We start from the raw sequence: 23275 nt of genomic DNA on the forward strand, positions 1-23275 counted from the left end.
ATTAATTGGCTCAAACAAGATTTCCCCAGACACTTGGGCGGTTGTAGCATCAGCCAGTAATCCCCTAATTCCCTTGGACACCCGGGAGTCCCCTGGGTGCTACTCCACAGCTGCATTTTGCAAGTGTTGCACTCCTCCATGAGACACCAAATCCATGTTCTGTGCTGATCAAAGACGTCCTTGTCCTCAGAGCAAATTCCAGCACACTTCTGGTACTTTGCACAGGATACCAGAAACTGTAGCTGAAATTCTTAAGATGTCACCATCTAAAGCAAAAAGCCTTTGGAAATTAAACTTGTTTTCTCATGGATGACAGGCTTTAATACTTTACTGAAATAATCAGCACAAAGCTTGTCCTGAAAGGTTAAGGGGTTCACCCAGACCCTCACAAGAAGCACAGCAGCTATCACTGGTTTTGGGGCTTTCTTGTGTCATGCTAGGAATCTGTACAATCACAACTAATTAGTTGTAGTTAAATGAGAAAAATTTCTGGTTCTAACATCCCTGCCAGTGTTACTGGGAAGCAAAGGCTTTACCCCTCCTTTTTCACCTATGAAATCTCTCAGCTGGGAGTTGCCAGTCAACTTCTTTGGGAGGCTGGAACTAGATGATCTTTAAGGTCCCTTCCAACACGAGCCACTCTGTGGTTTTATGATTCAATCCTTTTTAAGAGCCTTTTCAAGTGTGATGTTAGTCTGTATCAGACAGCAGTGACTTCACTGAGGTTCACATAGCTACTAAGTAAAATCATCTATCAGAAGTTCAGAAAAACCAGACCTGAGAAGATACTTGTTAAAATGTCAATCAAAGAGGCTGGTGATCTAAGTGTAAAAGCTTCCCTGAGAACCATGTCAGGCATAAAATAAAATGTGCAAGGTAGAGCTATATCATCACCTGTCAGCATCCTGGCCCCATATCTTCCATGGCATCCTGAGCTGATGTTGATAGCATCACTGAGTTCTTCATTCCTAGCATGGTGGTGAGTATCTAGAGGGCACAAGTTTTTATTAACAATTTTTATTTCACAAAATATTGCATGTTTTATTCACAATTTTGGGTGCTATGAGTGTTTTCAACATCTACCTTCTTGGAGAGGACCAGCAAGAGCTGCCGAAAATCCTTTGAAACTTCACAGTTCCCCTGGGGGCCCCAAGAAATAATGTCCACATTAAATAAATAATTTATTTGGTCCACACCAAATAAACCACAAAGGTCCACGTTTATACAATTTCTAAAAAGACTGAGTGAGGGTCTTGCTTCAGAAGAGTAAAAGGCATGCAAGTGTCTCTGTAGTTGAACATGTCTGTGGATTCCAGGCTCCTTCGTGTGGCAGGAGGACACCAGACACCAGCTTCTGTCCTGGTCACTCCACTGCCCAGCACGCAGGGGTCACCTTCTCTCGGGAGGCTGCACATCACCCGCATTTAAAGGGGAGATCCTGGTTCACAAGCAGCTTTCCGACCCCGGAGAGTACATTTTAATTGTAACAAGCTCGCAGATCACTAGATGGCCTCGTAACCTCAGAGATTTGGGCAGACCCTGGCTGGGGCTCAGGAATCGCCCGGTTTAAGCCCCTGGTACCCCAAGTGCTGCAGAATCATCACCTCGGGCAATGCACAGGAGCCTTTCAAAAACGCAGCGCGAGAAATTTGGTACACTTTGTCCCACCGGGGAGGTAGAGAACCTTTAGAAACTGCTTGTATTCCCTAAATCCCAGCAGATGGGACTGGAGATGGAGCAGAGACAAGGTGGGAGCTGTTGGAGAGTCACAGGGGTCTCAGAGGGAGGTGAGCCCGTTTGAGGACATCTCTGTGAACCTCAAAACCTGGGGAATTGGAGGGGGTGCATGTGGGTTTGGTTCCTTGTCCCACACCAATGAGTCCCAGTCACTGCCATGTGAAAATGTGGCCACTTCGAGGCCTCGGAGGAAACACCAGCGTTTGTAGTGTAGGTGTGCCTTACCTGCCTTACCGAGCTGTGCCCTCGTGAGGGACAGCAACAACACAGGGTGGGAAGGCCCCTCTCTCCTGTGCTCTCTCTCCAGAGAGGCTCTGGGGAGAGAAGAGAAGGGATCTTTGGAGCAGCAGAAATGCGAACGGGACATGGAACAACAGAGGAGCAGGGAGAGGTCCCACTCGCCCCAGAGGCAGAGCCGGCCCTGGGCGCTGCCTGTGGGAGCTGCCGCTATCTCCGAGAGGCTGGAGAGCTTTCCCTCGCCCCCACCGCATTGACAGCGCCCTTGATCTGATGCGCGAAGGGCAAAAAAACCCCTCATTTTCCCTGCCGCTCAGCTGGGCCGTGTGTTATAGCTCCTTTTCCCGCGCGGATTTTTATCAGCGTTTTTAAACGCAGGGCTCGCTCGCACTGACGCACGTCTTTCAGAAAAGCCTTTCGAACGCATCGGGAGCGGAGCAAGCCCAGGCACCGAGCAGGGCTGCGGACTGGGAGCGGGGCAGGACGGCGAAGAGCAGCGGCCCGAGCTGCAGCGGAGGCCGCGGGGCCGGCGGGGCCGGGCGCTCCGGCGCTGCCGCTTTAAGGGCGGGCGGGCGGGAGCGCGGCCCGGCCCGGCCCCGGCGCAGCGGCGGCGGCAGCAGCAGGTACGTGCGGGCCGGGAGCTCCGATCGGGCCGGGCAGCGGGCCCGGCTGTCCCCTGCCCCGGCCGGGAGCTGCCCGTGCTGCCGAGGCCTGTGGCTGCTTTGCTGGGAGAGCGGCGAGGGCGGCGCGGCGGCCCCGGCCGCTCCGCTCGGCCCGCGACGCGGGCGGCGTGCGGGGAGGGCTGGCATCCCCCAAGGGGAAGGAGCCGGGTGCTTGGGTTTTGGACGGCTCTTTCTGCCAAAAAAAAAAAAAAAAAGAAAAAAAAAAAAAAAGAAAAAAAAAAAAGAGCTTAAATTGCATAGAAATATAGAAATTGGGGTTTTGGTTTTTTTCTTTTGTGACCGGGGGCGAGGGGGAGGTGAGGTTTTTCATATGTGTTTTGCTAGGTTTTGTCTTCTGGTCCAAGTTCTACTCACCCACTGATTTATAGTAAGACAGGCAGTAGTGTCAAATGCAGGTTATCCACCCTGATTTTATTCTATGTAAAATGGACAGGTTAGGAGTGTTAAACACAGGGATATCCATGCTGTTATCCATCCTGGTTTATTCCCTGTAAGATGGATGGGCCAGCAGTGTCAAACACGGGGATATCCATCCTGTTATCCAGCCTCATTTTATTCCCTGTAAGATGGACAGTCTTGGAGCGTCATACACAGGAATATCCATCCTGTTATCCATCCTGGGTTTATTCCCTATAAGATGGATGGGCCAGGAGAGTCAACACAGGGATGGATGTCCATGATGCCTTCCCTCACTAAGCATTTAAGCTCAGTTTGGCATCTTGAATGCTGAGCTCTTGGCAGGTGTTTCTGTACCGACATTAATTTCAGGAGAGTAACCATCGTGACAGGCCATGCAAAATAAACACCACAGAATCTCAGCCCTGCTAATTTGCAGCAATTCGTGGAGAAAAGCCAGCATACAGCATTTGCTGACAAGATTTATCTCATCTCTCCAATTGATTGCAGTTAACATCATGCTTCCCTTAGGCAGATGAGGATTATAGAGATCTGCCTTCAAGAAGGAAGGCATTTGCTAATTGCATTCATTAATTACATGGACTCTGCTGAATGGCATTCTCCAGTGTGGAAAAATGCAAAATGTTTGACCATGTGTATTTGTTTGTAATAGAAACATAAAGCCTTTAGCCAATGATTTAAGCAAGATTTAGTAGGAATATCAGCCTAAAAAGCGAAGTGTGAAGTTCACAGCTTAATGTTTGAGCAAGTGATGAAACTAAAGCCAGTACTTAAAGCAGAGGCCAGCACACAACAAAAATACAGTTAAACACCGATGAATTTTATTCTAAAGATACAGACAAATAAAGAAAAACTGATCTAATTAAAGTGTTAAGACTGTTTCACTGACATATTCTTCCTGTTGTGCCTTTGTCCAGTTTTAAGGACAACCTGCACAGCTTGAAGTTGTCCATGATTCTGTTGTTGTGAAAAATTGCTGGGACTGGGATGAAAGTTGTTTTTCTTCATGCATTATTCTGCTGGTTCGTGAAAACCACTGCAGAAGAGAGAAAACATTTACAAAACAACGAGTTCAGTTTCTTGTTTGTTTCTACTTGCAGTCTTGCTGTTGTGGAAGCACGGGCCTGAAATGCTTCCCTGGTCATCAGTTTCAGGGGAGGTTCAAAAGCCGTGCCCTGAAGCAAGGAAGTCTGAGTTATTGAAAAGAAATTGGAGAGTAAGGTGAGGAAGGAAAAAGCATATGGAAATACTAATGGATGAGTTGAAGGAGATCTAAGCAGGGAGGATGGAAAACATTTCCTCTCCCTTCAGGCCCCTTCTTGCTGAGTGTACTCTCAAGATCAGTGTAGGAAAGGCCCAGGGTCTGCAAGAGAAGGTTTGGTGATAAAGTGCTGAGAGGCTCTTCCTTTGCCTATCAATGTAGTACCGTGGCTCTCCACTCTCCATGCTCTTGATTCTTAAATGAATCTAAACTCTTACACACCAGTCTTTCATTCCTTATTCATTACCTGTGTGAAGTGTGCTACACACCTTGAGTGGTGTGGCAAGGCCATCCAGTCCAAATGTTTGTCCACCTCTTAAAAATTAATTTAAATGTGTTGGGTTCAGTTCCTCTCTTCAGACAGCTTAGAGCATGTTTATATGGTGTCTCAGAGTGGGCTACAGGGATGGAGGTCTGCTTTCTTCTACAACTGACAGCATCCACATGAGACTATTGCACCATAAGACTAACCAATCCTTTAAAATACTGGCTGAAATGCAGTGAATTAGGACTACTCTGGTTAAGATCAGTTTTGGATTTTTTTTCTATTTTTGTCAATTTTGGAGCTGGCAGATTGATAAATCTTAAGGAGAGAGAGGAATGCCTTTAAAATAATGCTTTTGTGTAAGGATTCATCACCATTATAAAAAAGGTAGTTAATGGTGTCTCTTCAAACAACCTAGTGATAACCACTGCTATGTCCACAGGCCCTGCAATGCCAGAGTCTTCTGCAAAATCTGAAGATTCAGTGGAAGAACCCAAAATGGGAGTAGATTGCTGTGTGTGTATCTTGAGGGCAGAGGGAGAGAGATGTTAAAAGGTTGCACAATCAATTTTTAGCGCTGGCTGTCCCACTAACTGGTTGTTTCTCACTGGATAAGCTCAGAGTACTCTTCTGAATGGGTTCTTGATAGCTTCTTCCTTGAATACCACTTCTTTCAGACTTAAGACTGGGCAGGGGCAAGGCACAAGAGCACAGGGATCTCCTCTTCTTAAAGCCTTGAAGTCACAGAAGAAACATCACTGACATAGCATTTTTCTCCTTTCAGGAATTGTCATCCATCACTATGAACAACAACATCCTGTGAGTTAGTGTCAAACTTTCTTCCGAACTCTGCTGAGGAAGGCTGGTGTCCTTGGGCAAGCATGGCCTTCCGTGGCTGGAGGTGGCTCCTCCTCCTGGGCAGGCAGAACACCCTTGCCAAGGTGTGGAGAAGCAGGAGGGGAGGCCCCTCTGTGTGCTGGCAGCGCTGCTGCCACTGGAGCTCGGGCAAGGCTCTGGCCCCCGAGGTGAGAGCGTTTCTGGAGGAGAACACCGAGGTCACCAACAGTGGGCACCTCACCCCAGAGATCCGGCTGCGCCTGCTCACGCCCCGCTGCAGGTTCTGGAGAGAGAAACCTGACCTGTGGCCTTATGGGGACCCATTCTGGGCAATTTACTGGCCAGGAGGCCAAGCCCTCTCCAGGTATGCAGCAAAATTCACCACAGCTGATAAGTGCAGTGTGCCAGGATGTCAGACCTGGCTCTGTTTCTAGCAATTCCTAGTGATGTGTGATTGCCTATTATAGGTGCGTTATTCATCCTCCTCTCTGCTTATACTGGAGTGTCCCAGTCCCTGCTGGCTGGCAGCAAGTTCAGCACCTGTTGTGTAAAATAACTTGTGTCTTTTAAATAGAAATTTGTTATAATCATGGCTATGCATGTGCTGGCAACAGGGCTGAATTTGGATCCATGAAAGGGCTTGCATATGTCATGAAAACCTAGTGAGGTGTTTAATTCTATCACTCCAAACAACAGGATTGCAATTTTGTCATAAAGTGTATGGGTTTTTTGTTGGAGTGTGGATGTGCCTCTGGTCTGTTGAGAAAAGTAGTTTAATGCTGATGCACTTGGAGTGTTGGTTAGCCTGAATAACTCTCCTCATCTAGGATTCAGCAGCCTTATTGTTGTGACCTTTTATGGCTTTTAGTCACATCAGAAGGCACATTTTGATTTTGGCTGCTGACTGTCAAAATGTCTTTACATGTTCCTGATTCAGAAGAACTAGAGTTCTTTTATTTTGTGAAATCAAATCTCTCATTTAAACAGCAGAAAAAAAAAATCTTAATTTTTACAGCAGAGAACAAGCTGTCAGAGAGTCCCCACATAGATGAAAGGGAAGAATCTGAATTGGGGCGTTACTGTTTTTCTGCAAGAGAGCATAAATAAGAAGGCAGTTTTGACCAGGTAAAAGATGAGTCTTACTGTTAAATTATGAGTTGATTATGCCATATAGATGAACTAGAGTGCTCCTAAACATTGGGTATATAAAATAGATTAGCTAATTTCTAAATTTTCTTATAATTCATATACTTGGATATTTGGGTAGCAGTAATAATTATCTAGCATTTCACTACTTTATTGTCTTACTGTTTATGCACTGGTTTGATGTATTAAGAAATGTCAGAAATCAGTTGCATAATTTGGAAGAGTGAAAAGGGAGCACAAAAACATATGGTTGCCTCCATATAACTGTCCTCCTATCAGAGCTGGCATTTCCACAGCATCAGAAATCTCCTATTTCACACTACTCTTGGTGTAATTAAAGATTGCTCATTAACCCAGGAGGGCAGAGACACTGTGTGCACTGTGCCAGGGGACACAGCAGCATCCAGCTGTCCTGAGTCACCCAACCAGCAGCAGCAACTCAGGAATCACTCAGCTGGAAGCAAGGCATTTGCAGCATTAGGGCCACATCACACCCTACACAAATTACTAATGGAAAGTCATGGCCAATCCCAGAGGGGCTCCTAGAAAGGAGAAACACAGCACTTCTGTGGAGATCCCATGCCTATCCTTGGTCCTGGTGGTAAAGTGGGGGCTGTACTTAGAGGAGTGATGGCCTTGGGGAATGCTGTTAAACATCTGAGCTGCTGAGCCTGGACACAAATGTCATGCACTGGACAAGCCTCTTGCTGCCATTGCTGCTGGTGCTTCCAGGCCCAGACATTTCCATCCATCCATTCCCAATGCACACCAGTCTTAACATTTCTGTGACACTCATCTGCACTGGAGTCCCCCTGCAAAAGTTGTGCTCACCTCTGACCCCTGTGAAGAGTCAGCCATCACTCTCCCTGCCAGAAGGTAACACAAATGTAGAATTCTTATTTCTACTTCAAAAGTAGTTATGGAAATTGATAGTAAAATTATGGCAGTCTGCAGTAATTCATTTCACCCAGTGCTCTTCTCCCTGACACCTGGGGCTTTCCCCTTGGCAGCAAATTGAATTTCATGGCAGTTGTTAAAGTTTTGAACACTTTGCAACAGTTACAATACGGTTCATAGTATTTAACAATAACTGCTACTTGCCTTCTGTCAGTTCTTCACTTTCAGCCTAGAAGTTTTTCAGGATTTCTCTTGGCAGGTGTCAGCAATTAGATGAAGATACCTTCTCTGCTCACCACAGCTCTATTCTTTTTCTCATTGCTACTCAGGAACAACACTAAGCAGTCTCAACGTATTTGCATCTTTATCTGCATGGCTCAGGAAAAGAAAGAGGAGAAAATCCTCTTCTGCCAAGCAATTGCATAAGCAGTGTTTCAGATTGGTGGTGGGCACCGTATTCACTATGAACACATCATGTTTTTTTCAGTCAGATTGTTTTGAATTTCTCCAAATCCTTACTTCACTATTTCTCATGGATTCTGATGAATTCTAGTTACCTAGAAGTGTCTACTTACCAGATAAGCTCACCTGTCAGAGAAGGAGCTGATTGACATAAAATGTTGCTTACTTGGCTGAATTTCTTTTTGTTTGTGGGTGGGGGAGGACACTAAGGGACAAAAATTATGGCTCTTGATTTCTGTATCATCTGAGACAAATAAGGAGTTTCATGGCAGCTGCACATGTGGAACAGTATTAAGGTACCATATTTCATTACATGTTTGGCAAGAAACTCTTATGCAGTGTACTGTAAATCTGAGAAATTTGCCTGATCTTGTTCATGGCTTTAATAGCTTTTCTTTTTCAGGTATATTTTAGATAATCCACGTGTGGTTAAAGGGCGATCGGTTCTGGATCTTGGAAGTGGATGTGGAGCAACAGCCATAGCTGCTGTGATGAGTGGTGCATCCCAAGTCCTTGCCAATGACATTGACCCCAGTAAGGCTTTTTTCCATCTCTGTGTAAAGATACTTAATCATTTTTAAAGCACCTTTAACACAGACTTTTCTTTGCTCCATTTGGGAAAAATTCAAGTTCCAAACAGACTCCTAAGAATGCTAAAAAGAGGAATGGGTGTTGCCAATACTGGAAGCTGGGTTGTACCAGCCTCTCTTGGCCCAGGTATCTTTCCATAGCTCCTTAGAACAAACAGCAAATTTTCTGCCAAGTGTTGCCCATACACCACCAGAGCTGGTTTGGATGAGAACTCCAAGCACAAGCAGCAAGTTGGCTTCTCTGTAGGACCACAGCATTTTCCTGTACTTTCATGTACATCAAGGCTTAGATTTTGCCTTTTTCTTTTAGGCTTTGCCTTTCCCTAATTGACTTATGAGTACAGTTTATTCATCATTTAATTACTCATTAGAAGTATATCCATAGATTAAGGCAGTTAATATATTCTACTTCAATTCCATGATTGGTTTCCAGTGGTATCCCTTCTAGGAAAACTTCTTCCCTGTGTCATGGTGTAACGAGGAGAAAATTTCATCATTTCATGCTAGATTTTGACTCATAATAAAAAACTGTGGAAGCACCCTAGACAGGATGAACAACATTTAAGAGAAGAAAATTAAAAATTTCATCACAGAAATACATAAGAGGGTTGAATGACAGAATCCTAAAATGTAACTTTAATTTTACTTTGACTTTTCTTCAGTTGCAGGAATGGCAATGATCTTGAACTGTGAACTGAACCACTTGGATCCCTTCCCCATCACCATTAAGAACATCATTAATTCAGAGGCTGGCAACTGGGACCTCATAGTTCTAGGAGATATGTTTTATGATGAACAACTTGCTGATGGTCTGCATCACTGGCTGCAGAAGTGCATCAGGATTCACCAGACTGAAGTGCTGATTGGTGACCCTGGCAGACATCAGTTTTTAAGCCACAGCATTCACAGCCAGCTGCACAAAGTTATAGAATATTCACTGCCTGAGTCTACAAGACAAGAAAACTATGGGCTAACATCAAGTATTGTCTGGAGTTATCAGCCCTCAAACAGCTTAGATGATTCTTGAAGCTGCCTTCCTATGGGATTTTGTCTCACTTGATTGGCATTTTGCAGGTATATAACATGAAAATGGGAATTGAACAGTAAAGCAGCTTACTGTACCTCCACTGGACTGATTTCAATCATACTCACAGAGGCTTTTGCTCAATTTGATGTAAAAGCTACATGCAAACTGTATTCAAAGGGGCCTGCACTGAAGTGCAGATCTACAGACAACTTACACGTAGGAGTTTGCATGCTTGATGCTTCCCATGGGTATTTGTGTCCTGCTGACATTACTGTGAAATGTTTTGGATGTCCAACATACTGCTGTGGGGAGAGGGTTGTGGCTGAAGGACTACTGCATTGCTTCTACAGGCTTCTGTAGCTTATTTATAGAAAATTTCTAAATATAGAAAATTATTGCTGTCCTCCATAAAATTCTCCACTAGATTTTTAGCTCATAATATGCTCAACTTGAAGTGCCTTGCTTTTTTTCTGGGTATCTCTTCTGAATGTCAAAGTAACTAATTTAAATCTCCCCCTTTCCCTCTATAATAAAAATTTCCTCTTCCTTGAAACAGACAGAGTGATTATGTAGGAGTTGCACCCAAATTTAAACTCTGCTTCTTGACTGCCAGCCAGTGTAAAAGCTGTAATAAATGGAAAGTGAATAAATAGTACCAGCTATGGGGTACCTTTGTTCCCTTGAGAGTAGGGTCAAATGATCTACACTCCCTACATTACCCTTTGCAAGGGTAAACCAGGTAATCTGTCACCTTAGGAAGCTGCTGGGGGATGAAGAGGTCTTTACTTCTGTGACAAACAGAGGGCAATGAAATAAAAACAGGGAATGCAAGTCTGATATAATTATTTTGCTCTTCTCCTGAGGAGATGCTGGACAAACTCCAGAATCATTCTCAGTTTTATCTGCCAACTAAGAACCAGTTTCATCTGCCAAACATGGTACAAAAAAAACCTGTTCCTCAGGTAAGATGCTGTAACTGTCGCCATCTGAAGAAGAAACCAATCTTTTCAGAGCAGTCTTAGAGGAAGTGTCAACTTAAGCAGTCAGTCATTGAACAAGCAGTGATGGGCAGCTATAACTGCACCACAGCCCATAGTGGTGCCAGGTGCTGTAGTGAAAGCTTACAAATGTGCAATAGTGTGTGGTACTCACTCAGAAAACCATGGCATTCATGAAGTAGGAGGTTTAGGAGCTTAGTCAGACATACATGGTTCTATAATCCAGCAAGTTTTCAGAACTATCCAAACAGCCAACTTCTAAACTTTAATCTTCATAACAATATGTGAATGTTCTGCAAGGCTCACAACAAGAACAATGTCCAAACAATAGAGAATATGAAGTGGCAAGCACAGCCATGAGGTTCTTCTCCCACTTCACCCAGTACTTGTAAACATTTGTTGGAAATTACTGTGAACCAAAACCACATTCCAGCAGTGTTATGCAAATACTAAAAACATAAGCTCTAATGGTGAAAGATTTAAAGTAACTTTAAAAATAAACCTAAAATTACAGTGTTACCTCGTTGCAGTGTTGAACAGCTTTTTAAGCACCAGGTGAGGATGTACCACTAAGTTACACATTGAGAAGAGGCTGTAGGGGGAAGATGGTAAATCTACAGGAACACTTAAGGACACAGTATAAGCTGCACTTGCCTTCAACATGATAAATCCAAGGTTATTTTAGTACAGAGAAAAAGGACAACTTTGCCACTGAGGTTAGCAGTAGCATTGTTTCACAGAGCTGCCTAAACAGTTGTATGATTCAATATCAAAAATAGTGCAACACATTTATTGTCCAAGAGTTCAAAGGAATGATGGGTCCTGATTGATCCCAGGGATACCACAGGGCATAATAAACTACTCCTCAGGGAAAAAAAAAAAAAAAAGGGAAATAAAACCTGGTAGATTAGGTTATTAGGCCTCTATCAGGTGCAAGGATTTGCTGCAGTAACAGCTGCCAGATGCTTGTGGCTACTGTGGCAAAATCAACTCCTTGAACCAATGGTTTATACTGGTGCAGTTACATCCACAGAGATCACAGGAAAATATTCATCACTGGCTGAGCCATGCAACAAGACTAAGGGATTTAGGTGCTGGTCTTGGAAAAATATGCTTTTACTGACACCTGTACAACCTTTCTAAATACTCTTGCACTTTCATAAACCATATAATCAACAGAAGAACAAAGGTTATTGTCAGACATCATAATATCATTTAATATTGGCAACAAAAATTACCTTCCATGCAATTAGGCCTGAACTTTAAATACATTAATATAAGACTGGTTTATTTCTGCAACACTTAGGTATGGCTATGACAAGAGTTAAATGCTAAAGTAAATATATTCCTTATGGTTGCCTAAACTCTTTAGGTTTCCAGATGTCATCAAATCCATGTTAGACCACTGTAGCTAAACCCTTCTACTTCCAGATCCAGAGGATGAACCCAGTGTGCTCCATGCCCTTATAAAGCTGAAATGGCTGGCATTAAGGAGCTTCATACAGAAACCCTAGAACTCTGACTAGAGGTTATGCTGGTTCAAGAAAGCCAAGGAACATGACTTACAATTGTGATGAGAGCACTGCTCCATCATGTAATAAACTCTACAGTTCAAAAATTATTTTTTTAATATTACTATAATTGAACAATAAATTTATTTATATTTTCAGCTTCTGGGGGCTGCTGAATATGTAATGAACTGCATGCAGCAGAACACACTCTACCATCCTGAGATTTATGTGCTCAGACACTACATTTGGTCCTATTTCACTCACAGATATGCTTGTAAGTACCAGTGTTTTGTTCCCTAAAAGGATTTTCATGTAGAAACAGGCAAAAGCCAGGTCAAATTAAATATTTGCCCATGTATAAAATCCTGTTTCTTGGTCACAGCTACTACTCTGAAATTTGTAAAGTCACCATAACAACTCCAAAGCAAGTTTATGTTCACACATTCACAGGCTGTACTTCAGGATGTGTAAAAATCCAGCAAGTATTTGATGGTAAGTAAGAACAGAAACCTGCAGCATCAGTAACATCACAATAAAGGTACCTATGTTTTTTACTCCAGACCTAGCAAACATACACGGTGAAAGGAGATTCTTTGTTATTACTGCAAGTACATTTGTCTCACTGTTAATGCCACCTCCATTCACCAGTTCTGGCTGCTGCTTTTTTTTACATTCAACTCCCAACTTCACAGACACTGCTGTGTGTCAATGTTAGATTTGAACTGGGTACTTTTAAGTACCATCCCAAAATGCAAACTCAGAACACACACTTACCTAAACTGGGTTTGTGGCTAAATTGCTAATGGATGCTAAGTAGCAGCCAAATCCAGCACTTCAGGAAGCCTGAGCAACAGCCCTGTAATATTAATTATAGTTTAACTTTGCTCTTAATGGTCAATGCAAATACAGGGCCCCAAGGAAAGTCAATGAGGAAGCCCAGGCTCATGGGCAAGGACTGGAATGGCAACGGAGACCTCCAGTGGGAAGCAGGAGGGATGCAACCTACTGGAACAAAAGTCACCAGCTAGTTCTCCGAGGTGCTTGTTTACTGAAGGAGCTCTCCACCTGTAAACTCGACACTCACCTATACAGGATAAATAATCAGTAAACAGTCCATGTTAGTTGCTTGATTTTGTTTGATATGATGAGTTGCTCTAAAGCATCTCGGGACCGATCTGAAAAACAACAAAGGAATTTCTTGTTACTCATTCAGAATATAAAGGTGCTATTTGGAATAGGCACATAACACAGTAAAGAAATTCTATATCTGCATTTATATTTATTTTGCTATCACCATATCACATTTCAGATACATCTCTAGTAATCCAAACCCTCTTGGTTCTTTTTCCAATCATCTAACTGTAAAGCATCACCAACTGTAAAAGACACCCATAGGCTGTCCTACTCCATTCCACTTTTCTTGAATGGGTGCTGTTCCACTTCTGGAATAGAGTAAGGGATTAAGATGCTAATATTTTTCTGAAGTCTTTGAGTCTTCATCAGCATGCTGAAGGGGAAAAAACCCACAATTTTCAAACAAAAAAAAAAAAATCACCTCTCTGAAGGCTGCTGCCACATTTCAAAGCAAAACTCTCAGCTTGCTGTGAAATCTCAGTGTATGATGATTATTTTATCCAGTAAGTCATTATTTGTTTGGGATTACTTATGGAGTACAGTGTGCTTTTCAGAAAGCACTTGATTAGCAAGTAATTATCTTCTTGTGATTAGACCTACCTGTTATCAGTGGGCATCCATGGAACAGGAAAATGTGTATCTTGGGACAACAAGTAAGGACAGCTTCGACAGCAATGTCCGTCAGATTCACACAGCGCTCCATGTGGATCTCCTGTTAGGAAAACAGGAATGACAAGAGCCTATCAGAGCAGCCAGAGTTTTAGAGGCAAAGCTTTCCTTTGCCCAACCCATTTCAGAAATCCCCAACCAGAAGGAATTATAGCATTGACCTCATATGTGGTCCTGTGCAGAGCAGGAAAATACCCCGAGGAAAAATAAGACAGCTTTTCTGTAAAGAGGCCAAACTAAAAACAAAGTGTAAGAGCCTGAGATGAGAGATGTGGGACTCCAGGCAGCTCTTCAAAATGCTGTTTATTGCATAGGAGATGTTACAGCAGTCTCATGGCTAACAGAGCCATGCCCACAGCTGCCAGCTACAGCTATAGGCAAGCCTGAAGCCCCTTTAGTTCTGGTTACGATGTGTTACAGATTTTTCTTTGCTGAGCATCTTAATACATAACAACCAATCAGCATCATACACAATACCTTTACTAGTACCTGTAGCCTATCACAACTACTATCATTACCACATTACAGTCATTACTATCCAACCACATGAGTTAGTATGGTACAGTTTCAGCTTTAAGTTGTTTTTCTGTTTTCTTGCAGTGGAAAATTCTTAGACCTTTTTTCTACTTGCCACATTGGCATGTTTGTTTACCCATGGTATCTTTCCTCTTTTCCTAAGACCTATTTCTGCTTGGTAAAAACATCTTTTTTGTTTGTGATCAACAAATCCTTTGCTCTAGCCATAAAATCTCCTTCCAGCTTGACTCAACCTTTGTTTTCTTAGTTGTCCAGTAACAAATGGCTCACCAATTCCCAATTTAGACATCTATTGTTCTTCTATATCAAAACTTGCTTCCATCTCTATTCTGTTCTCAGGTTCTACATTCAGAGAGCTTTCTGCCAAGCATCCATATCTGTGAAACTTTGATCTTTTCCAACATCAAAGGGGAGTTTTCCCAACACACACACAGCACTCGGGACATCTGAGTGAACTCTTCAAGGAGATTCCATGGTGTTTGAGTCCCATCACTTTGCCTATGACATTCTCCTACCAACTGGTTTCCAGGAGAACAGAACCCAAACTAAATTCTGGTGTTTCCCCAATTTTCCCAAAACAGCCTCTGCTGAAGTTTCTGGTATTTCTGTTTATCTACATGGCTCCTAAAAGAAATCAAAGAACTTCTTTAAGATCAGACTAAGCCCTGCTCTTTTCTTAATTTCTCTGCAACTGTATAACTGCTGCCTCTTGTACATGCTAGGAAAAAATGAAAAGTAGAATAACAAAACAGGTTATTACCAACTTTTTTTCCCTGCTTTTGAATTGCCTTAACGATCAATAATGAGAACATGTAAGAAGAAATGTGGAAAAAAAGACCATCAAATCTAGTTAAATTAGGATTTGGTAAAATATACTTTGGAGATTGTAGGATAAAAGAAAAAAGCCATTGTCTTATTGCCAAGTCTTTCAAATTTATAAACTCCAAGGATCTTGAAAGAGGACAGAAATTAAAGTCAGTCAGTAAAAACCCTCCCTCCTAAGTGATGCTGCTGATAATAGTAATTATAATTCTAAAATACAGGTATTTTCCTTTGTTCAGCCCTTTGTTATTAGGTTAAGTCAGTTACCTTTAAATTTTTTGAACATCTTCCACTCACTAGTGCTACAACGCCATCATCTGTTACCTGAGGGAAAAACCACAATGGATTAAAGCTCAATTTTTTCAAGCACAGCTATTTAGATGCAAAAATCATATTAATTTATTCACTCCCCGCAGTCAGTGAACACATTTAAAGCTACATTTTTTTCTTCCCAGCTAAACTACTAGAGAAAATTATCCAAGGTGGGATTTTTTTCACTCTATTAAATACTGCTTCATCTTCCTGCCACCTGATCCAGCCTGGCTTTCTGCAAGGATAATTCCAACTGTGTAACTGTTATTTCTGCAGCTTCCTTGTCTCATTTAACAGTGGGTACACTAATATGGTCAGAGCATAGCACTTGAAATGTATAGGTTTAAAAAGCATTTCTGCTCTACCTAGACCAATTTGGGTTGGGGAAAAAAGTAATCATAGCAGAAAAGTTTAAAAAAAAGTGTCAACATGTAGTTACTGAGGAAGTTTTTACCTCATTTAAAACACACACAGGGAAACAGCTGTTTTCGATAAAGGAAGAGAGGCAAGGAAATAAAAAAGCAGTGAAGTAAGTCTGGAGAAATAAAAGTTAAAATGGCAATAAATAAAAATTACCAAATGAAATATTAAGACTTTTTTGATACCCTACTTCTAGAAAAATCAAAAGAAGAATAGCATCTAAAATAAGAACCTCCTATATGATTTCCAGACTGACATTTCATTGTGAATGCTCAGTACTGGACTCACATTCAACATAATTACTCACCATCAGTGTCAACTGAACGCTACACTTACTGCAAAAAACCTTTCCCTCGCTTCATTATCTCCCTGTAATTATGAAATACATTACAGGATTGCTTTTGCAGCTTGTCTCCCCCTCCTCATGCTAAACACTGTTGTTAAATCTTCTTCCCTGCCATTTCTGACATTTAAAATGTCATTCTTTCAGTGTTGATTCTGTAATATAACTCTGACAAGCACAATCACTCCTAAAATATCATTTAATTATGGAGTGTTTACTCCTACTAGGGGCTTGTATTGTTTGACATCCTAGACTATTACCCACATCAGTTTGTCCTAAATGAAAGCAGCCAATTATCTGTCCAAGATTCTACTTGCTTTAAATTGAATATTTTGGATTACTTTACAACTTAAGAAAATTATTGCACTAAATAGATATGCTAAAAACAACTCCAAGGTAGATTTTAACAAAAGTTTATCTCTAGTTCACCATACATGCTCTAATACCAAAACATGTATTTTTCCAGTCACTAATAAACAAAATATACCTTTCCTTTTCCTTAAGAGGCAGAAATTAGAAATAAACTATGGTCCTAAATCTTGTCAAGAGTAAAGCTACAACAATCCCCTTTGAACTTTATCATGACAATCTCAAAAAAGAAACAAACAAAAGTCAATTGGCCAAGTGCCACTGTAGCTACCTGAGTAGATGAGAAGTCCACACTGTGAAGAAATTTGCAGTTTGCTCCCAGTGCCTGCAGAGATGCATCCATGATGCCTGAGCAGCTGCCCAAGTTGACTATTTGCAGGAATTGGCAGTTGAGTGCAAGAGCCAGAACTCCACTGTCAGTTATATCACAGCACCTTTTGAAAGAGGCTTCACGCAGGTAGGGACAGGACAAGGCCAGTGCTATGACTCCTGCCAAAAAAACAACATTTGAAAGAGTTTTTCATTCTCTAACATAGCCACCATGCTGAGTCCAAAGGCTCTGAACAGGTTTTGAGGAAGGAATAATTAGGATAAAGTGGAAAACATGTTGAGCATAGCGGGGTTTTAGCAGGAGAGTAACCTGATAGCTCTCTCCTAAGATAATTTGTGCTCTAGGCCTGAAATTTACACCACCAGAGAGACTGTTAATTAGTACTGGGATAGCACTGGGGATTTAGTTTTTAAGCAATATTTACCCTAGATATATTCTTTGCAATTTATTCCAATCTAACAAGAAAAATAAGCCAGAATTAAGATCCCAGTTATCTGTGCACAGATAACACACCTTCTGAAGTAATTCCAAATCTGTTCTCCTTGCAAGAATTTAAGTTGATTTTTTTCAGCTGCTTGCAGTTATAAAGCTGCAATAATGCATTGTCTGAAATATCACAGTCTCGGAGGTCCAGAGACTCCACAGCAGGGTGCAACACCTGAAATGAAAACCCACCAGTTCAGTCAATCTCTGCTTTGCCATCAAACACACTTTTATGCAATTTTATAGCAAATACTTGTAAGATTACACATCACATACAAGTTTGCAGTAGAGGGTGGGGTTACTGTGGTGGTGTTCACAGGGGACCCAGGATGAGGGAAGAGATGAGCATGTTGACTCCATGTTTTAGAAGGCTGATTTATTATATATATTATATTAAAAGAAAATTATATACTAAGACTATACTAAAATAATAGAAGAAAGGATTTCATCAGAAGGCTAGCAAAGGAATAGAAAAGAGTGGGATGTGAAAATCTTGTGACTGACCAGAGTCTGACACAGCTGACTGTGACTGGCCATTAATTAGAATCAACCACATGGAACCAATCACAGATGCACCTGTTGCATTCCACAGCAGCAGATAATCAATGTTTACATTTCTTTTCTGAGGCCTGTCAGCTTCTCAGGAGAAAAGATCCTAGCAAAAGAAATTTTCATATAATATGTCTGTGACAGGGTTACCAGTCCTAAACCCAAAAACCCAGGAACTAAAACCCAAAGAAAATTTGCTCCATTTGTGCAACAGTTCAGCTCCCACAGCACAAACTGTTTCTGTGACACATGGAACAGGAACACATTGATACTGCCACTCAAACAATGGAAATACAATCTTGGTGGTTCACTTGCTACCTGTGTACCCAGGACAATGCCCTCACACTTGCTAGCGAAACTCTGGGGGCAGAAATCTGCAGTGCAAAACAAAAAACACTGACTTTGATCAAAACTTCAACCTGCATAACAAATAAGAGTAATATTTAGAAGGAACTTCCCTCCTCATTAAATGGGATCTTTCACTCCCACAAGACCCAGACTGGAATTTTTGGAAATCTTTCCCAAGAGAACATTTATAAAAGTTGGACCCAAAGCAGTGGAAGGTAACAGATTTTAGTAACAACAGCCAGATACTCCCTTCAGCTTGTCACTCCCATCCTTAACTCCCAGGGACAGAAACATAAATTTCCATAAACTAGCAAAGATAACAGCACAGCTGAAAGGCTTGTTAAAGGCCTAGTCCTCCTGTTGTTCACTCTAACAATGTACAATAAAGACACTACAAGGCAAATTGGCTGTTTTGCAAATATATAAGATTTTAAGATAGACACAGGGTTGTCTGGATGCAGCACATAGAAAAAAAGACATTTAAAAATACAAGTTTATATTCTGTGGACACTTGCTGAATGGCTTTATAAAACTTTATGGTAAAAGGGATTTAGAATAAGGAGTTTGGCATGCATGTGGACGGCTGCTCCAAGCAAAAAGCAGAGTAAGGGGGGAAAAGATGCATGGTAACACAAATTTGGACAAGAACACAGAGGTGAGAGATTAAATAGAAGTACACACAAAAGTTCAGATCAACAATTTCAACTAAAATTTAACTTCAAGCAAAATTCTTTAAAAATACCCTTGGAAAACAGGAAAGACATGAAGGACATGATTAAATGGGATACTGCTAGCAAAGAAAGCTAAGGTATAATATGCCCAGGGAAAATAATGACAACAAAGGGTATAATTGCAGAAAACTGCAAGAACAGAGAAAGGAAAACACATGAAAAAAGAACCAGAGCAGAATTTCCTAGGTTCACACGGAAAACAGGCTCCAAGAGAAGGCACTGATGAACTGCTGAATGAAGACAAATACAGAGGAGACTTTAGAAAGAGACAGCAGAAATATCTGTAAATCAAGGTCTCTAGTTTATTTCCAGGCTAAAAATATCCTGATGGATTTTGTGCATTCATACACACACAATCACATGGCTTGAATTATATCACCTAGTATGATGTTTTGAAATTATTCCTTACTGAAAAGCTAGCCTAAACCAGATTTTGTCCAGTCAATTTTTCCAAAGAAATTGATTTTTACTCAAACACTTAATTTGTGTAAGCACAAAACCATTTTATCTAAAGCTAAATTATTTTGTTTCTCAGTTTTCCACAGTGCTTCTGCCTCTACTCTTGGCTCCACTATCATAACTCTGACAAACTGAGAATATTTGTCTCTTGAGTTCCAGGTCTAAGCAGGAATGCACAGGGAGTTGTTAATTTTCTGCTTTCACCAAGGCCAACCTTTGGCTTCCTTCAGTTCTCACCCCTCCCTTTGAGGCTGAACAAGACAACAGTAAACAGATACAAGACAGATGTGCTGCTGTATTTACAGCTGAAGAAATGTCTTTAACTGGTGTCCTACTGAAACAATGACACACAGCAGCGTGCAAAAGGGATGGGATAATTTGAACTATTGATTCCTAGCTCTGCCATCATTATATTTCAAGGAACCAAAATTTAAATGAATTATATGGAGATTGTGTGCTTAGCGTCAACAGAGTTCTACCAAAAGAACTCTAACAAGCTGCTGAAATCCTTTATATAATATATATAACAAATTATGCATGAGTATCGTGAAACACACATCACTCAGGAACAGACTGGCGTGCAGGAGAGGCTGCTTTCCTCTCCCAAAACAGACAGTATGGATTCTTACCTCACTGATATTTTCATCAGTTATTTGCCCTTGCCTACTCATTAATTTGATCAGTTTATCCTTTATATTGGGTGGCAATGACTTAATATCTGCAGAGTATCTGGAAAGGTTCTTTGTCAAACACTGAAGGCATCTGAAATAAAGGAAAATGACAATACAGTCAAAAAGAGGCATTGCATGGTAGAACTAGAACAACCAATCCATATTTTGTCATCTTCTGCACCCAGCTATGGTTCCCTCAGACCTTATCAGCTTCAGCTGTTTCACATTACCACTGATTCAGCTGCTGCCCTTTGGGGTCAAGCTGATCCTGCTGTGAACTGCTCCCTAAGCAGCTGAGGGCAAAAATCAGCCCCTCAACCATTTTTTTCTGTGCCTTCCTCAAGCTGTCTCTGAAATTTGCAGTTGCGGTGTGAGCTGTTAAGTGTCTGAATGAAAATCTGAATGAAAATCCCTTGACTTGAACTCTGAGGACACAGAAACAACACTGCCAGGACAAGTGGCTGAGTGCAGGGGGCAGCAGCAGCCTGGAGTAATGCCAAATTAAATTCAGCATATAACCACAGCTCTGGAGTCCCCACAGGTAACTGGATTTGCAACGAAACTTTGTCTGGCATCAGAATGCCACCAAACTGCAGGAAATTAAACTCACACCAAATAATAACTTCAAAGACGTCAAAATATTAATGCTTTATAATCTGAAGGGTAGCACAGACTTAAGGCAGGAAAGAAGCAAGATTTCCTGCATGAAAGCACATTAAAAAAAAAAACTGAAGTTCATACAGTGTAGGACAATCACCTCTAGCAGGTGCACCAACTGCTTAGTTCAAATCCACAAGGAATGCTCCAAACCCGACCCAGATACATTGAAATCAATTTGAGCTATGCCAACTCTTACAATGGCATATTAAATTTACCTTGAATGGTTAAGATAAGTCACCTTCTTTTCAAAAAGCTGTTTGCTATTTTCATAGCACAATACTGATCTGCAGTTTACACAGTTAATCATTTAAATGAAAGAAGTTTTCACAGTAATTCTACTTCATAGGAAACTATAAAACACTTATTGGCTACACCATGGCAACTATAATCTTATCATCAGTGCTTTAAGGTACAAATAACAATCTAACTGTACTCTTTGCTACATATTCTTCTTTTATCTTTCAAATGAAATATTTTATTCCTGTGCAGTTTCTAACTTCCTCCAGAACACAAAGGAATTTGACATTGAAGATAATGAGGAGAACAGAAATTTTCAGTTCCCCTTTGGAGTTGCAAGACAGAGCTTAAATTACATAAATACAAATTAAATTACAAATTACATAAAATAATAAAAAAGTAGTCACACAGGATGCTAAATGTAGCTGCAACCAGTGGGTAAACAGACAATGAGGAATATAGTGGCTTTTGTGCAGAAGATATGTAACAAGAAGAAACTGCATGTCCCCAGAAAAGTTCAAAGCAATGTCATGTTTTGCAACGCTGGGGACACTTGGTGACCACCAGAGACCCCTTCAGACCCTCTAGGACCACAGTGTTATAAATGAGATGCTTGACTAGGCCAATATTCAAGCAGCAATCAATTTATTAATTAATATGGTAAAGTATGAGCAATACAGCACTGGGTACAGTGGGGGAAGTTTTCCCTCCAACTGCACACCAATAGTTACAGGTATTTATAGGGGTACTCCTCAGCTTTCTCAGCAGTTTCTATTCCCCATTTTTACATCACAATTCTGTACACTATTGTGATTTAGTCTTCTCAGGATGTACATCCTGAAAGGAGTATCCCAGCTGGTGAGGTCCAGCTCTCCAGATGTGAGTCCAACTTTTAATTGCAAGGACTATAAATCTCATAACGGTGATGTCCAGCTTCCCTTGGTCAAAACTATAAATCCTTGAGGTGATGTTCATCTTCCTTTCTCAAGCTGCTTTTTACTGTTTTAAGGCATGAGATAAGCATGCTTCCTTTTTATATAGTCTAAAGCTATAGTTTCAAAGATCCTTACTACAAGCAATATTCTAAAATTATACTTCAAAAGGTTATGATTGCAAAACTCTTTATGGCTTACCTACAAGCAGAAAACTTTTGTCAAAACACAACACCTTAAAACTTTAATTCAAATCAACTTAAGACTTATAAAAGTTAATTGTGAACAAAGGACAGATTCAAAGGCTTCTTCCATGCTTCACTTTGCTCAGTTATTTATTAGAATTCATCATTATAACTGTCCCATGGTCAGTCTCCACACATATCACAATCACAAATACGCACATTGCCTGTATGTACCTGACAGGAAACAGAGCTTTGTATTTCACAACAACAGGACTTCCAGTGAGACATGGATGCATGAAAATTAGTTGAAGGACAGTGATGTTTATGTATTAGCCAGCAAGCATGCTTTAAAGAACACGTATGGAATGGGCACTTGTAAAGTGTCTATAGAGCACTATGGAACAGACATCTTGTAACGTGTCAGGATACACTCACTTATAGGAAAAATCCTCCAAATGTGTCCAGTTATGCAATAAAGAATGCCTGCTTTCTAATACTTCAAATTGTGTAAGAAATTTTGTTTTCTAGCCAATTTCTGTATCAACACGGATAAAAACTCATAGCAAAACACCATTCAGTGGATTCTCAGGGGCCAGGAGAAGCCAGAGATCCTCAGCCGTCCCTGCACACCCGGATCCGTCAAGTGTCACATCCTGTTACACGCCTGCCAAACCTCGTCACCCCTGTCACCGGCCCTGTCACCGCTCCCGAGGGGGCAGCTCAGACGATCCCCGCCCCCTCTCCCGCAGCTCCCGAGCGCCGCCGGGCCCTGCCCGCCCCGCACTCGCTGCGGCCGCCCCAGGCCTGCCCCCCTCCCGGAGCCCCTCGCAGGGCGGGCAGGCGGCGGCAGCAGCGTGTCGGTGTCGGGGCGGCACTCACAGGTCCAGGAGGAGCCGGACTTCCTCGCCAGCGCCGTCCCAGCTCATGGCAGGGAGCGGGGACTGCGGCGGGGCCCGAGGAAAGCGGCGGGGAGCGGGGAGAGCGGGGAAGCCGGCCCGGCCCGGCGGTCGGTGCC

The 23275-nt window shown here is 41.8% G+C and overlaps 2 protein-coding genes across 4 annotated transcripts; one reads left to right on the top strand and one right to left on the bottom strand.

Annotated features, from left to right (window-relative positions):
• Nucleotides 1-1960: 1960 nt before the first annotated feature.
• On the top strand, nucleotides 1961-13069 carry ETFBKMT (electron transfer flavoprotein subunit beta lysine methyltransferase). 2 transcript variants are annotated; one of them, XM_005482749.4, is made up of 4 exons: nucleotides 1961-2597; nucleotides 5385-5801; nucleotides 8346-8476; nucleotides 9195-13069. In XM_005482749.4, the coding sequence occupies exons 2-4, from the start codon at nucleotides 5482-5484 to the stop codon at nucleotides 9557-9559; spliced, it is 816 nt and encodes a 271-aa protein (XP_005482806.1). In that variant the 5' UTR covers nucleotides 1961-2597; nucleotides 5385-5481; the 3' UTR covers nucleotides 9560-13069. The 2 variants fall into 2 exon arrangements, with proteins under 2 accessions (XP_005482806.1, XP_005482807.1); XM_005482750.4 differs by lacking the exon at nucleotides 1961-2597 and adding an exon at nucleotides 4171-4295.
• AMN1 (antagonist of mitotic exit network 1 homolog) lies at nucleotides 3874-23275 on the bottom strand. 2 transcript variants are annotated; one of them, XM_005482747.4, is made up of 8 exons: nucleotides 23140-23275; nucleotides 20205-20337; nucleotides 17519-17663; nucleotides 16946-17163; nucleotides 15498-15554; nucleotides 13803-13914; nucleotides 13153-13243; nucleotides 3874-4110 (listed from the first exon to the last, which is right to left on the bottom strand). In XM_005482747.4, exons 1-7 carry the CDS (start codon nucleotides 23184-23186, stop codon nucleotides 13170-13172), a joined length of 786 nt encoding a protein of 261 aa, XP_005482804.2. In that variant the 5' UTR covers nucleotides 23187-23275; the 3' UTR covers nucleotides 3874-4110; nucleotides 13153-13169. The 2 variants fall into 2 exon arrangements, with proteins under 2 accessions (XP_005482804.2, XP_026646638.2); XM_026790837.2 differs by lacking the exon at nucleotides 3874-4110 and adding an exon at nucleotides 5200-5334.

This window comes from Zonotrichia albicollis, chromosome 4 (assembly GCF_047830755.1).
Source record: "Zonotrichia albicollis isolate bZonAlb1 chromosome 4, bZonAlb1.hap1, whole genome shotgun sequence".
NCBI classification, from domain to species: Eukaryota; Metazoa; Chordata; class Aves; order Passeriformes; family Passerellidae; genus Zonotrichia; species Zonotrichia albicollis.

Excerpts from the sequence above, each read along its gene's own strand:
- ETFBKMT (XM_005482749.4), top strand. The coding sequence starts at position 5,482 with ATGGCCTTCCGTGGCTGGAGGTGGCTCCTCCTCCTGGGCAGGCAGAAC. Across the intron at positions 5,802-8,345 it reads GGAGGCCAAGCCCTCTCCAG|GTATATTTTAGATAATCCAC; the intron begins GTATGCAGCAAA and ends TTTCTTTTTCAG. Across the intron at positions 8,477-9,194 it reads TGCCAATGACATTGACCCCA|TTGCAGGAATGGCAATGATC; the intron begins GTAAGGCTTTTT and ends ACTTTTCTTCAG.
- AMN1 (XM_005482747.4), bottom strand. The coding sequence starts at position 23,186 with ATGAGCTGGGACGGCGCTGGCGAGGAAGTCCGGCTCCTCCTGGACCT. Across the intron at positions 20,338-23,139 it reads GTCCGGCTCCTCCTGGACCT|ATGCCTTCAGTGTTTGACAA; the intron begins GTGAGTGCCGCC and ends CCTTTATTTCAG. Across the intron at positions 15,555-16,945 it reads TGGACTTCTCATCTACTCAG|GTAACAGATGATGGCGTTGT; the intron begins GTAGCTACAGTG and ends TTTTTCCCTCAG.